The sequence below is a fragment of the Colletes latitarsis genome, chromosome 8 (genome assembly GCF_051014445.1).
Source record: "Colletes latitarsis isolate SP2378_abdomen chromosome 8, iyColLati1, whole genome shotgun sequence".
Classification (NCBI taxonomy): domain Eukaryota; kingdom Metazoa; phylum Arthropoda; class Insecta; order Hymenoptera; family Colletidae; genus Colletes; species Colletes latitarsis.
The window spans coordinates 32,257,091-32,271,533 of record NC_135141.1 but is presented as its reverse complement, the minus strand read 5'-3'; the positions used below and the strand labels follow the sequence as shown (position 1 = coordinate 32,271,533).

At 37.9% G+C, this 14,443-nt stretch overlaps 3 protein-coding genes across 11 annotated transcripts in view; all 3 read left to right on the top strand.

Annotated features, from left to right (window-relative positions):
* Positions 1-2,729, top strand: part of LOC143344950 (uncharacterized) — a 28,359-nt gene extending 25,630 nt beyond the window's left edge. For 8 of the 9 annotated variants that reach the window (XR_013080176.1, XR_013080181.1, XR_013080178.1 and 5 more), the window contains one exon: positions 1,981-2,729. Coding sequence is in view for 2 of the 9 variants with exons in the window: in XM_076771601.1 (XP_076627716.1) it covers positions 1,981-2,054 (74 nt within the window). In the remaining 7 variants the exon portion in view is untranslated. The remainder of the gene's footprint in view (positions 1-1,980) is intronic. The other variant, XR_013080182.1, reaches the window with a different exon arrangement.
* A 4,764-nt stretch (positions 2,730-7,493) lies between these two features.
* On the top strand, positions 7,494-9,658 carry LOC143344938 (uncharacterized). The gene is made up of 5 exons (XM_076771572.1): positions 7,494-7,820; positions 8,192-8,720; positions 8,779-9,093; positions 9,214-9,347; positions 9,428-9,658. The coding sequence occupies exons 1-5, from the start codon at positions 7,787-7,789 to the stop codon at positions 9,586-9,588; spliced, it is 1,173 nt and encodes a 390-aa protein (XP_076627687.1). The 5' UTR covers positions 7,494-7,786; the 3' UTR covers positions 9,589-9,658.
* A 1,178-nt stretch (positions 9,659-10,836) lies between these two features.
* On the top strand, positions 10,837-14,109 carry Ube2g1 (ubiquitin-conjugating enzyme E2G 1). Its single transcript, XM_076771591.1, has 6 exons — positions 10,837-10,995; positions 12,046-12,148; positions 12,232-12,329; positions 12,405-12,583; positions 12,671-12,793; positions 12,868-14,109. Exons 1-5 carry the CDS (start codon positions 10,950-10,952, stop codon positions 12,749-12,751), a joined length of 507 nt encoding a protein of 168 aa, XP_076627706.1. The 5' UTR covers positions 10,837-10,949; the 3' UTR covers positions 12,752-12,793; positions 12,868-14,109.
* The last annotated feature ends 334 nt before the right edge of the window (positions 14,110-14,443 follow it).

Here is a 14,443-nt window from a genome sequence, read left to right as displayed (position 1 = left end):
AGATGAATCAGTACGCCTCACCTTCTGTGTTGTCTGCCCCTGCTACAGAGGCTTCTTACTTCTTTCCGCGAAGGAAAGATCATCGCTGGCGCCCAATTATTCCGTCCCGATTAGATCCCAATTAACCGTCTGACGCAAAGCGAACGAATCGCGTCTAATACGCGCAAAAAGTTGCACCAGAAATCGCAAATAAATTTTCCGTGGGTGGCGGTACACGGAACAAAGTGGATGTGTAAAACCTTGTCGGCTAAAAGTACGATCCTCGAGGTTCCATTCCCAGTTTCTCATAGAACGAAACAAGTATGAATTATTAAAATACGATAACGATCAGCTATGAGCTAGATTCGGCCAATAACGTGGACTAAATACAGTGAACCAACCTGCTATTTAGAATTTACCGAATACCAAACATCGTCAAATCCTGTTTTATCGTCATTATTTCGCAGGACTTTGTATGAAATTTGTTTACACCGTTATAGTTCATTACGTCAACGCGGATTTCCATCGGGTATCGAAGCACGAAGACGTTTCTTGTTGTCTCCACGGTACCGGTCTTCCTTGTCACATGTGACTTATGCTCGTTGGACCGTGCATTTCAATCCCGTTTCACAACGTTTTATCATGCTAATTTCGATGCCGGAGCGTTTTCATCTCGCACAATGCTCACGTACACCGTCTAAATCAGTTGTTTGCTGCGCTCCGCGCGAACAATCTACGCCCCGTACCGTATACAACAATAACTTATGCAACCGTTAGATGAGTAACACAGCACGTTAATGGTGTACTTTTCCCGGAAACGCTGCAAGAGATTACTTCCATCTTATTCATATTTCTTTTTTTCTTCCTTTTCGCGTTGCGGTCGCATCTGTCCGCTTTGTATTGATTTTGTAATAATTTAAGGTGCCGGCTATAGAACCCGCGATAGAACTTCTCGAGTTTAATGAGAACATCGTAACATTAATTTGCGAGGATAGTCGAATTTCATGTTTCAAGGGTGGATCTGAAAAGAGGTTTCGCGAAACACGTAATCAAAGTCGAGATGTTCTTTGTCACCGAGGGTAGACAAGCAAGAAATCTTGGTGGTTACATTCCTGGGTAGATTGGTAATATACTTACTGTAGCTCTTTAAAATTAAATAGCTGAACTTGGATTGTCCGGTTAAGGGAGCCCATTCGTTCGATGCTGGTTGAGAAAAATCAATTTTTGAAAATGCATTGCTAAAATATTATATGAATAAGAATTTTACCCATTTTTGGCGTGAGCGTGAGTCCCACCAGGCCATGTGGTGGCTTCTGATACATATATGTATATATACACAATCGCATCAATTAATGAAAGGATCCGCTCCATGTGTATCCAACGCTTAAGCCGTAATCTAATCTTGATCGGTTCTAATGTAACCTATTAAATCAACATAATGCATCAAAAGTAAACACAACAATGTAAACGACTCATCTAACAGCAGTAGTTGCTAAACTATTCCACGGGACTCGTCGCGTTTCTTTAATTTTATCATCAGGTTTCATAGCACGCGCAAATGCATCTCACATGCGAAATGAAAATAGACTCATTGCGCCTCTGTTACCACGGCCTTCGGTGCATATTTGCTTACAAGGTGCGTCTTGAAAGCATTGTAAACATTTAGTAGTCTATCTACGAGCTGATTGCGTATTTCGTTTACCACGCGGCGAAAGATTGCAACTCCGGTTTATTACCCAAAATTTTCATTTTTTGTACGAAATTTAACTTTCTACTTCAAATGCTCAAAAATCCCCTACGTATTTTTCTATTTTTTGTTTCTTTTCAAAACACGTCTCGCGAGAATGGCTCCAGCGTCGTCATTTTCCACTATTTTTGAATAATTATTTTTTTTTTTAACACTTAACGACATGATTAATAAGATTCTTGAATATTATTATCCTCTTACTTTTCCATCCATCCAAAAAAACTTACTTTTTACAATGGTCTTATATCTTGCAGAGCAGACGAAAACCTATCCTGGAAGGCGGACAGAAAGCTCCGAATCGATGGAACTTTTACAGAAAATTTGCTGATTTTGTTCTGCAACGAGAACAAAGAGGCTCGACGTGTTTAACAAAACATACCGAAGAGTAGCTGTAGCGAATATCCGATAAACGTACGCGTCGAATTAATGAAGCAGCACTGAAGCTCCACAACAAAAGTCTGCATTTCAAGAGAGCTATATTTAGCGACGACGATGTTTTTAAAAAGTATAAAGAAGCAGAGATGATAATGTCAAGCAACGATATAAAATTTAATGCAACGCTGGGAACCCGTTTACAAGCGACGATGCGCTTTTGAAATGAAATCGTTTTCTCGATCATCTTCCTCCAACAAGAAAATTACATAAAAGAATCAAAATTTTAGGTTTAATGTTTTCAAAACTAAAGTTCGTTAATTATATGTTAAAACATAAATAGCCACGAAAGAGTGTTTACTGTGTGAATATATCGCGAGATAAAAAAATGTCCCACGATTAAACAAGTTTGACGATCATTGACGTAGGTCATTGATCGTTCGTATAATTTTTACACTTTTCGGTAGATCGGTAATAAAAGATATCACATATTCCTTTATAAAACGTTGTATCTGTGAGAGGAAAGAAATCACGACGGATCGTATGACAAGATAGTACAAATCATTTCTGATCGTGCCATAAGATAATAGAAATCATTTCAGATCGTGGTATAAGAATCTCATTAGATCCCAACAAACTGGACACGGGGATTTTCAACGGCGCCTGACATTTAAACACGATACGACAAAAACATCGATTCGTCGCGTATCTTGTTTGTAAGAAGCTTGCGCGCTTAATTCTCGTTGTTTAGCTTTTTAATGTAATAACATGCACAGAAGTTACGGTGCCTGGTCGTTAGTTTCTAACCGCCGCCTATACATATACGTTACACTTTGAAATACAAACAGTTATAATTACCGTTTACCTTTGCCGATTGTAAAACATTTATTTTAGAATGATATTTTAAAGATATTACAAAGAACATTCACTTGATCGACCACGCGATATTAATCGTTGATTATCATTTCTCCAGCTAGTGACCCGAATGTCAGTATGTTTCGTGTACTTATTCTGCCATATTAACGATGCCGCGGAAATGTGTAGGTCCTAAAAATAACAAATTACTCAAAATACTGTATGCGATCCATCAAAATGTCACTTATATTCTCGCATATTCGCAGACTTTTTATCGTTTGGACGCTGTAAAAACTTGATATCGTTGGCCACTTCACCGTTGGTCAGATTACCCCGAAATTGTGTATGAAAAACGAAGAAAAAAAAAAAAAAAGCCTCCCTCTTGTTTACGATAATTTCATCGAAAACTGATAAAACACGACTTTGAACGATAAGAGAATTATGGATATCGGCATATTTTATTGAAATGTATTATTAAAAATAGAATGATTATCTGCGTGTTTTGTTGAAGCAAGTTGATTATTCGGGGAATTATTTATTATCAATATCTTCAGGGATTAACAAGATTTATTAATCACAGTCGATCACAGTATTGGTATCTATTTGGAGGTACGAAAACTTGTATGTATTATTAAATTATTATATACAGGGTGTTCGGCAACCCCTGGAAAAAATTTTAATGGGAGATTCTAGAGGCCAAAATAAGACGAAAATCAAGAATACCAATTTGTTGATGAAGGCAGTTATTAACTTATTAAACTGACATGCTCTCTCTTTCTCGATTCTCCGAAGCAACCCGAAGTAATTTCAGACCACCTCAAGTCGAGAAAGCTGCCCAAGTTGCGTGGAATAGTTCATTATTTTCAACGATAGATGGCGCTTATTTACCGACCTCAAACCCTCTGGTGCTAAAACGCCCAAGTTTGTCGTGGAATAGTTCGTTACCATCAACGCTAGATGGCGCTTATTTACCGACCTCAAGCCCTCTGGTGCTAAAACGCCCAAGTTTGTCGTGGAATAGTTCGTATTGTCCACGCTAGATGGATTTCTCGACAAGCTTGGGCGTTTTAGCACCAGAGGGTTTGAGGTCGGTAAATAAGCGCCATCTAACGTTGAAGGTAACAAACTTGTCCACGACAAACTTGGGCGTTTTACCATCCGGATTTCCAAAGTGACAAGAATATTTCCAAAATGCTGGCGTCCTTGCAAATGCCCTGAGTCTCTGAGACTCTTGAAGGAGAGCAGTCAGTTTACCTTTGTCGACTTTCCGAAACACTACAAGCTCACGTACATAGGCGTGATCTGGTATAAACCAGTGATGCCAGACGAAGCGCCGAGTGCACCGTGTGCACGCTCATGGGAGTTAAGAGAGGCAGGCTCACATTTGCCTTCTCGCTCTTAACAACTGAAATCCGACCTTCCGTCTACGGCATACGATTTGGAATCTCGAGCCGAGATTCTCGACTGACCAGGCATTTTTACTTGCCTTTCCTAGAGTTCATTACTGAACTCTGCAAATTACTCCTGGTTTCTATTTGCCTCTGATGACCAGTGCTGACAAAAGTACAGAACTCCCGACAACTTTTTACACCATACAGCGACTGTTACTGACTGCTTCTGATTATTGCTTGCCTCTGCTGGACTCTGCTGACCATCGCTTATATTTCCGACAACCTATAACGATTACTACTGACTTCTGCTAATCTCTGTTGGTCTTTGCTGATCTCTGTCAGCGTGTGCTTGTCTCTGCTGAATTTTCCTGGCCTCTGTCAAACGCTACTGACCACTGCAGGTATTTCTCATAATGTATAACGATTAATATTTACTACTGCATGCCCCTACAAGTCTCTGCTTGCCTTTGCAGGTTTCTGCTTGCATGTGCATGCCTTTGCTGGCCTCTGCTGAACACTGCTGACCACCTCTCATGCTTCTGACATCGTATAACAATTACTACATGCTACTGTTCGCCCCTGCTGATCTCTGCTTGCCACTGCATGCCTCTGCTCGTCTCTGCTGACCGCTGCTGACCACCCCTGATGCTTCTGACATCGTATAACAATTACTACATGCTACTGTTCGCCCCTGGTGATCTCTGCTTGCCACTGCTGGCCTCTGCTCGTCTCTGCTGACCGCTGCTGACCACCTCTGATGCTTCTGACAACATATAACGCTTACTACTTGCTACTATTCGCCCCTGGTGATCTCTGCTTGCCACTGCTGGCCTCTGCTGACCACCGCTTTTATTTCTGGCAACGTACAACGATTACTACTGGCTACTGCCACCCTCTGCTGACCTCTGCCAGCATCTCCCGACCTAAGCTGACCTCTGCCAACATCTCCCGACGTCAGCTGACCATCGCTGACCACTGCTGACCGTTGCTGACAACTTGTCACATGATATAATATAATATAATATGTTTATATGTATTAAAGTTTTGTATAATGTAAATCTATGACAATAAATGATATAATTTTAAAGTATTCTATGTGTTCTCATCATTTTTTACCGTCCTTTTCCTCTCCAAATCATCCTCTTACCTATAAGATGCGTACCACCTTCTTCGCAAGTTCACCAGCATTTTAGAAATGTTCTGGGAACTTTGGAAATCCGAATTTGACCTTGACCTTGGCCCAGTTTCGAAAGTGGGTCAAGGCCATTCGAATCTTAGAAAAATTCCGGCCGCTTTGGAAATCCGGATGGCCTTGACCCAATTTCGAAAGTGGGTCAAGGCCATTCGAATCTTAGAAAAATTCCGGCCGCTTTGGAAATCCGGATGGCCTTGACCCAATTTCGAAAGTAGGTCAAGGCCATTCGAAATTTTAGAAATCTTCGGGCCGACTTGGAAATCCGGATGGCCTTGACCCAATTTCGAAAGTAGGTCAAGGCCATTCGAAATTTTAGAAATCTTCGGGCCAACTTGGAAATCCGGATGGCCTTGACCCAATTTCGAAAGTAGGTCAAGGCCATTCGAAATTTTAGAAATCTTCGGGCCAACTTGGAAATCCGGATGGCCTTGACCCAATTTCGAAAGTAGGTCAAGGCCATCGAATTTTAGAAAAATTCCGGGCGCTTTGGTAATCAGGATTTGGCCTTGACCCAGTTTCGAAAGTGGGTCAAGGTCACCGGCATTTCAGAAAACGCTCCGGGCACTTTGGAATTCCAGTTTTAAGTAGAGAAACGGTTTCTTATAACTAAGGGAATAATGGGGAGAGGAAAAGAAAGGTAAAAGTGACGAGAACACATAGAATTCTTTGCAATTATATTATTTATTGCCATAGATTTACATTATACAAAGCTTTAATACATATACATCATGTCAGGAGTTGTTAACAAAGGTCAGCGTGGTCAGCGTGGTCAGCGTGGTCAGCAGGGGCCAGCAGAGATGAGCAGAGGGATGCAGAGGCATGCAGAGACATGCAGAGACCAGCAGGGGCAAGCAGTAGCAAGTTGTAATCGTTATACGTTGCCAGAAGCATCAGGGGTGGTCAGCAGAGGTCAGCAGAGGCTGGGAGAGGCTGACAGTAGCCAGTCGTAATCGTTGTACGTTTTCAGAAGTATTAGGAGTGGTCAGCAGCGGTCAACAGAGGCCGGCGGAGATCACCAGGGGCAAATAGTAGCAAGTAGTAAGTGTTATATGTTGTCAGAAGCATCAGAGGTGGCCAGCAGCGGTCAGCAGAGACGAGCAGAGGCATACAGTGGCAAACAGAGGCATGCAGTGGCAAGCAGAGATCAGCAGGGGCGAACGGTAGCATGTAGTAATTGTTCTACGATGTCAGAAGCATCAGGGGTGGTCAGCAGTGTTCAGCAGAGGCCAGCAAAGGCATGCACATGCAAGCAGAAACCTGCAAAGGCAAGCAGAGACTTGTAGGGGCATGCAATAGTAAGTATTAATCGTTATACATTATCAGAAATACCTGCAGTGGTCAGTAGCGTTCGGCAGAGGCCAGGAAAATTCAGCAGAGACAAGCACACGCTGACAGAGATCAGCAAAGACCAACAGAGATTAGCAGAAGTCAGTAGGAATCGTTATAGGTTGTCAGAAATATAAGCGATGGTCAGCAGTGGTCAGCAGAGACGAGCAGAGGCATGCAGTGGCAAGCAGAGATCAGCAGGGGCGAACAGTAGCATGTAGTAATTGTTATACGATGTGAGAAGCATCAGGGGTGGTCAACAGTGTTCAGCAGAGGTCAGCAAAGGCATGCACAAGCAAGCAGAAACCTGCAAAGGCAAGCAGAGACTTGTAGGGGCATGCAGAAGTCAGTAATAATCGTTATACGTTGTCAGAAATTCCAGGAGTGGTCAGCAGCGGTCAGCAGAGGCCAGGTGGGGACCTGTTGACGGGAGGTCGGATATTAATTGTTCAAGAGCAAGGAGGGAAGTGTGAGCCTTTCTCTCTCGACTCTCACGAGGCGGTCCGAAATTACTTCGGGCAACTTCGGAGAATCGAGAAAGAGGACATGGGTCATTTTGCCTTTGTCGGGTTTCCGAAACTCCACGAGCTCACGTACGCGTGATCTGACATGGTGTGAGAGAGCACCTTCGGTGCCTTTCTGGCATCTCTGATGCTGAATGTGGCATCCTATTGTCAATACTATAGTCTGTTGCATGAATGTTGATTTATGAACAACGTTGTTTGTTTGGTAACGATGATTGCAAGAAAATTGAAATTATACGTTAAAAATTGTCCAGTTAGAAATGTTGTTATCATTTAACGTAATAATTTTGACTAACCTTAAAATCGAAATGTAAATTGCGCTTTTATTTTATAAATTAACAGTAAAAGTAGCGAGTGATTCATTGACGAAAATATCGAATCATTTTGTTCTGTAAATATGACAACGTTAAAAGGTGTTTTTCCTGATCCAAGTAAGTCATAATTATGTCATTTGTAAAGTTGCATGCTAACATTATAATCACGATTGAATATATTTAAAAAATAACATGTTCACCATCGGATCACACTTCCAGAGGGTGAATCTTTTTTTCCGTATTTTCTACTTTTTCGTATAAGTAGTTTCGTACAAGTAGTTTAAAGTCTGAAAGAAATTTTTTACACAGCGACAATTTGTAACAAAACGTTTTCTATAAAGAGCTTCGAAGATCGTCGATAAAATTTCCATGAAAATATTCTCGTATAATATTAAAACTAAAAAAAATTATTTATGTCGTTAAATTATGGCGAGACACCAAGTATGTACAGTTGTTTAATGTTTTAATAATTGTTACGTTTTTCTTAGAACCAATAAAACGAAAAGATTTTATACACGAAAATGTAAAAAATGTCCGTCGTATGGAACAATGTTATACAAATAAAGAAATAGATGAAATACAAAAATTACGATTGCACGAACACAAAAATATTGGTAACAAATATCAAAATGCTCAATCAAAAATGAATTCGAATCTTCAAGTAAAGAAGTATAAAGGCAATAATTTAATTGTAAATAACAAAATGGAACAAAAGCAAAAGTTGTGTAAAAAATCCAATTCATCGATGTTGAACAAAACCACTGTTAGTGCAAAAAATATGCTACATTCAGCAAGTAATAATAATTCGCCGATTAAACAAAAAAAGAAGGAGTGTAAGAGCTTGCATAAATCTGCAGAGAGATTGCACGAGAAAGTTTTATCGGATCCTAATCTTTCATGTGAATCAAATAAACACGTTGACAATGATACAAAAATTCAAACAAGATTCAGAAGTCAAGGTATCCAAACACTGGATACAAAGGAAATGGATAATTTATATTCTGAAGGAATGATAAGGTACATAAGTATAATAGTACAGTTTTATATTTTTTGTTAATATAATTTTTTTTTACAGATATCCTTCAAAAAAGTGTTTAAACAATTATGATTCAAAAAATAAAAATGAAGCAAATCAGTTGAATGATAAAGCCCTAAGAGATGCAACAAATACACCTTTAGATCAAGGGGATGTTAAAGATCTTCGTAAAAATATACAGGATAAAACTAATTTAAGAAGTTCAGAGTTATTTTCGTCTAAAGGAGAACTGGATGTTACAAAATTAAACAAGAAACATATTTCTGTAGCTAATAAAGTAGCTACTCGGTTAAATAATAATAATAATAATAGTAATATTCCACCAAACAATTATCGCAAGGGCGTTGTTCCTAAGTATGTTATTAAAAGAAATATTATAAATGTTAAATTTTCCATCATGCTTTAGTATAGTAAAGTAATTGCTAGTAATTAATAATACACTATTTTAATATTAACAAATTTTTGGTTCATTAGGTATCTTAAAAACAGAAAGGAAGCTCAAGAAAAAGAGCAAAAAGCCAAAGAGGTATTAGATCCTGATTGTCCTAATGGTCATGTTCAATTACCTGACCAAGAACGCAAAGAAACATTGCACATATTGAAAAAAAGTATGCAATTAAAAAATCATTTACATTAATGTATTTTAATGTATATATCATCTATTGCAACTTCTGTGTTAACATTACAGATTATCAAGATTATGTGAACGAACTAAATATGATGCCTATAAAGTCAGATACACTTAGGGCACAACAACGAAAAGCAGAAATAGAAAGACAACTAAATAAATTAGAGGAAGGTATCAAGGTCTTTTCAAAACCCAAGGTTTATGTAAAACTAAATGCATAAATTACTATTTTGTTGTACAATGATATTTACGTATGTTACAATAAAATCATGAACTGCATTAAATGTTTAATACCGTTTATTAAATTTAATAAACCTACCCATACATTTGAGTTTACAGTTGAGCGTATATATACGCTAATGATGCAAATTTGTTAATAATCGTGTCATTCTTAGCTGAGTATTAAACCCCAGTATCATTTTTGTGTAATTCGCAACATTACCCTCAGACTTAAAAATAAATTTTAATCCCTTCCATAGTCAACTCACATGTATTTACGCACGCACTACAGCTGTCTACCCATCAATGCTAATTCAGTGAATAGTTTTTCAACTTACCGCCATCTATGAGAAGAGGCCGCTAAAATCAGCTCCGAATTTTCAGGTCGGTATGGCAGTCAGATTCGGTCGCGAAAGTCCAGAAGGTAAAAAGTCTACTCATATACCTCGTCTGTGCTCCTACAATAGCGAATATATTTCAATGAAACTTTTTTCTGAAGTAGTGCTCATGTGTACCTACAAAAAAGTATTAGACAAAATTTCCGTAGCGCGTCAAACAAATTTATTAAAAATGAAAAACGAATTGTTAAGCAAAATTGACAAGGGGGTAGGTGCCTAAATTTTTCGACGACAAAAAAAAATTTCAAATCGTTCTGGAAAAATTATTTTCGGTTGCGAGGATCAATTACAATCATTTTTAATCAATACACATACCCCCGAAATCCTACGCATTTTCGAGAAAAAAATTCTTTACCGAAAATATAATGTGTGGCCAGGAATGTTTCTGTAATTTCATTTTCTCTCTCAATTCCTCTTGTGTTCATTTGTGTAACCTGCTGGTAATGTTGCGAGCGACACGAAAATGATAATGGGGCTCTAGAAGCCCAAAGAAGTGGGTTTGAATAATTAAATTCTTCCAATATTTAGTCTTAATTCCAAACACTGAAAGTGCCAAGTTCGAATTCTAGTGTAAACCGATAACTTTGAAAGTGACAACGGAAATGGTAAGGGGGGCTTGCAAGCCTAGGAAAAAGTACTGCGTGTAACGTCTATTCGATAACTCGTCTATGGTGATAGGTTTATTCTATGCCTAATCTGTGGTTTCTATACGTAGTTTATCGTCCTCTAATAATAGCAGAAATTACTTATCGATAGCAAAAAGTATTCTATTTCCACAATATTTGCAAAATTTCTAACAGAGAGCGCAAGTGTTTGATCTGGCCGGCGTACAGAGAGACGGAAGAACATATGTTTAAGTAGTGGCGCATGCGCAATCATTGCTTCCGCGACGTACCTAGCCATCTTTCCAGTCAAGCAAAAGTGATTGTTTTCAGCTTTAGTCTTATTTAACGGAACTTTTATTAATGTCAGAGCCACAGTCCGCGCTTCTACTACGAAAACAATTAGCAGGTACCGATTGAAAAAAGAATAAGTGCTAAGTGTGGTCCGTGCAGCGCATTAGAGCTCGGCGAAAAGCCGGAACCGTTTTTGTACTCAAAACTCGTGCGACCTCGTCACCACCGTGTCTCGACCTTCGAAAAATTGCCTTTGTGAACATTTTCCCCCCGCAATATCAGCCTCACCGTGGCCTTTGTAATTTTATCTGGGCACCGGTTAAGCCTTTCGTTATCTCACGGTGGCCCTGCGCTCGATTAGGGCGTGAAAATCAATACGGCTACGGAACCGTAGTGTACCTCCCATGAATAACTTTAACCTAGCATTCAGTATCGCGTTTAACCGCGATAGTACCCCAGCCGAACGTAAATCGTTTTTCCAGGTGATTTTCGCATACAACGAAGACCGGTTTCGCTGTTACCGAAAATAATCGCAGGCGATGTTATTTATAGCATTTCGCGCGTCCCACCGTGCACGACGCGGTTTGAACTAAAAAAAAGACAGAGAAAACCCATGCCCGTGCAACGACCACCGAAGGTCAGCCTTTTTCAACCCGTAGCCTGTTACTTTTGACACAAGATCGGACGCCATAAAAATCTCCAATATTATGTTACTAACGTCATCGCTTAAACTTCGTTTCTTCTCCACGGATCGACGCTAATCGCAAGCTTTCTATTAAAATTTTTACGTAAAATATATTGTATCAACGCTGACTCACCGTCATCAATTCGTGGGTGCTGACGGTTATTTAGTACGGTGCGATTCGATTTAACCTATACACATCGAATAACAAAAGTGTTTTTTCTGTTCTTTTTTCCCAAACCGACATTGGTCACGTATTAACGTATAATTGGTTGTATGTACGTTTAAACTGTTTAGTGTCCTCTGATAAGAAAGTATTTTTAACGTTTCTATATTTTGCTAGTCTATATTTTATATACACACTTTTATTAGAATTACCGATAAATAATCTGAATTATTTTTTCAATTCGTTTTCTCAACACAAAAACAATTTTAATATACAGGAAAAACGTGCTTGACTTGAATTTTCTTTTTCCTTTATAGAATTAAATAAAAACCCAGTAGAAGGGTTTTCAGCAGGCCTCATAGATGACAATGACATATATCATTGGGAAGTACTCATTATTGGACCTCCAGATACATTGTAGTAAGAAATCAATGTATTTACAACGATATTTGCTAAAATTCATATGTTTTTAAACATTTTTCTAAGTATTTTTTGCCTTTCAGTGAAGGTGGGTTCTTCAAAGCACACTTAGAATTTCCAAAAGAATATCCACTTAGGCCACCAAGAATGAAATTTATAACAGAAATATGGCATCCAAACAGTAAGTATCTTTTCGTTAAATTTTAAAACATATGTAAAAAGAGACATCAGAAATAATACTATATTGTATTTGTAGTCGAGAAAAATGGTAACGTGTGCATATCAATTTTACACGAACCTGGGGATGACAAGTGGGGCTACGAAAAAGCATCGGAACGATGGTTACCGGTTCACACGGTTGAGACTATTCTCATAAGTGTTATAAGTATGCTTGCAGATCCTAACGACGAAAGCCCTGCTAATGTGGATGCTGCCGTAAGTGATATTCTATCTGCTTGCTAAAAATTTATGTTATTAATTGGTATTGTAAAGTTATTAACGATAATTATTACGATACTGCAGAAAGAGTGGAGGGAAAGTTATACAGAATTTAAGAGAAAGGTGGCGAGGTGTGTCAGAAAAAGCCAAGAGGAGTGTTCGTAGGAGATGAACAAATATTCAAATGGAAAGACTTATTTAATTCTGGTAAGTTTTATCATATGTAAACGTAGATATATTTTCTTCGCTTTTCGGTAATTTTGTTTGTCGTACTTACGTAGGGAAGCCGTAAGCACTGTAAGAAAGAAACCGATGCTCAGCATTAAGCTAATGAATCACAGTGCCACTAAACACGGATTAAGCCTGACCCATCCTAATGCAGTGCAAGGGAGACAGAGTATGTGTGAAAATAAAAGATAAGTTCGCACAGCTCTATCAAGTTTATACTACCGCCACTGACGTACCATCCATTGATACGAAGAACATAAAGGAAATACATGCAGCTCACCTTTTACATAATAGACAGCTAAAAAAAAAAACAAAAAACTAATTTACACGTATACATAAAGCAAACAAATCATCTGTATGATTATTATCTTAATACTGATAGTTATAAACATAACTTCCCTGTCCCTCCTGCTCAAGAGCTAAGACCTACCCTTTACACCAGAAATCCTGTAATTTAAAATGTTTACGTTTATCATTGAATAATAATTCCTTAGTGTCGTTTCGTATTTTCTTACTTTCGTAAATATATATATAAATAAATTTTTGTAAAGTCAAATACGTGGTACATATATGCTACAATCGTTAACGTAGTGCCAGTAAAAATGGAAACAAAATATACCTATGTGAATCAACTGTGACACTGCAGCGAAGATTATACAAATTGAGCTGTACTATCACGGCTACGTAAAGATATGTAAAATTTCCGATGAACCGTAAGTTGCCAAAATAACGAATTCTAATTAAAGTGATAATAATATTAATAACGATATTATTAGAAATATACCATTAATTACAGTTAGTGAACGTAACATAAGATTAGATACACGCCACAATGACTTTGTATACAATTTCTACTTTTTTTTTTTTTTTTTCTCGACCAGTACCAATTTGTAAAGTGATTATTCGATCCCAACTTTTTATTATATCGAAACTTGCGGTTCTATATTATGGATATGTTTAAATTTAAATAATTTCTTGTCCAACTACATATAATTTCATATTGCCAATTAAATTTTACGAGGTGAAACATGTCTATTGCATTGAACCTGCTTTCGCACATTTGTTAACCATAACTTAACGAATACTATACGATATAATGAAATATTTTCTAATATATACCACTGAGACAAAGTAATCACTTTTTATACCGTGATTTAACTGTTTGCCTTTGTATAAGAGCCAATAATGCTTTATTTTGAACAGATTAGGATATACTTAAATAAAATTTGTTTTATTTCGTAAAAAAAAAAGTTTTTTTCAATCCAATGTCATCGGTTTAACTGATAATTTCGTGATTCGAGGCTTTCGCGGCTGGAATTAATATTAATATTAATGCCTTCAAAATAGATGTCGCGTCTTAAGTTCAACAAGTCGCTGATGTTAACCAATTTCAGAGCCTCTTGGCTCATTGGCAATGCAAACTATAACATTTGTGAAACTTCGCGCATTTTAATGAAAACTTAATTTGCTAATAATTAATTGAATGTACAGACCTTGATTTAGTATGATTTTTTGTGGCATTTGTTCAATTTGTTGACAGTCGTCGTTTACAATTGTCTTATTTTTCTTGAAATTAAATAGCAAACGACAGAATTTTATATACATATTTTAAATTTCCAATTTCTCTTC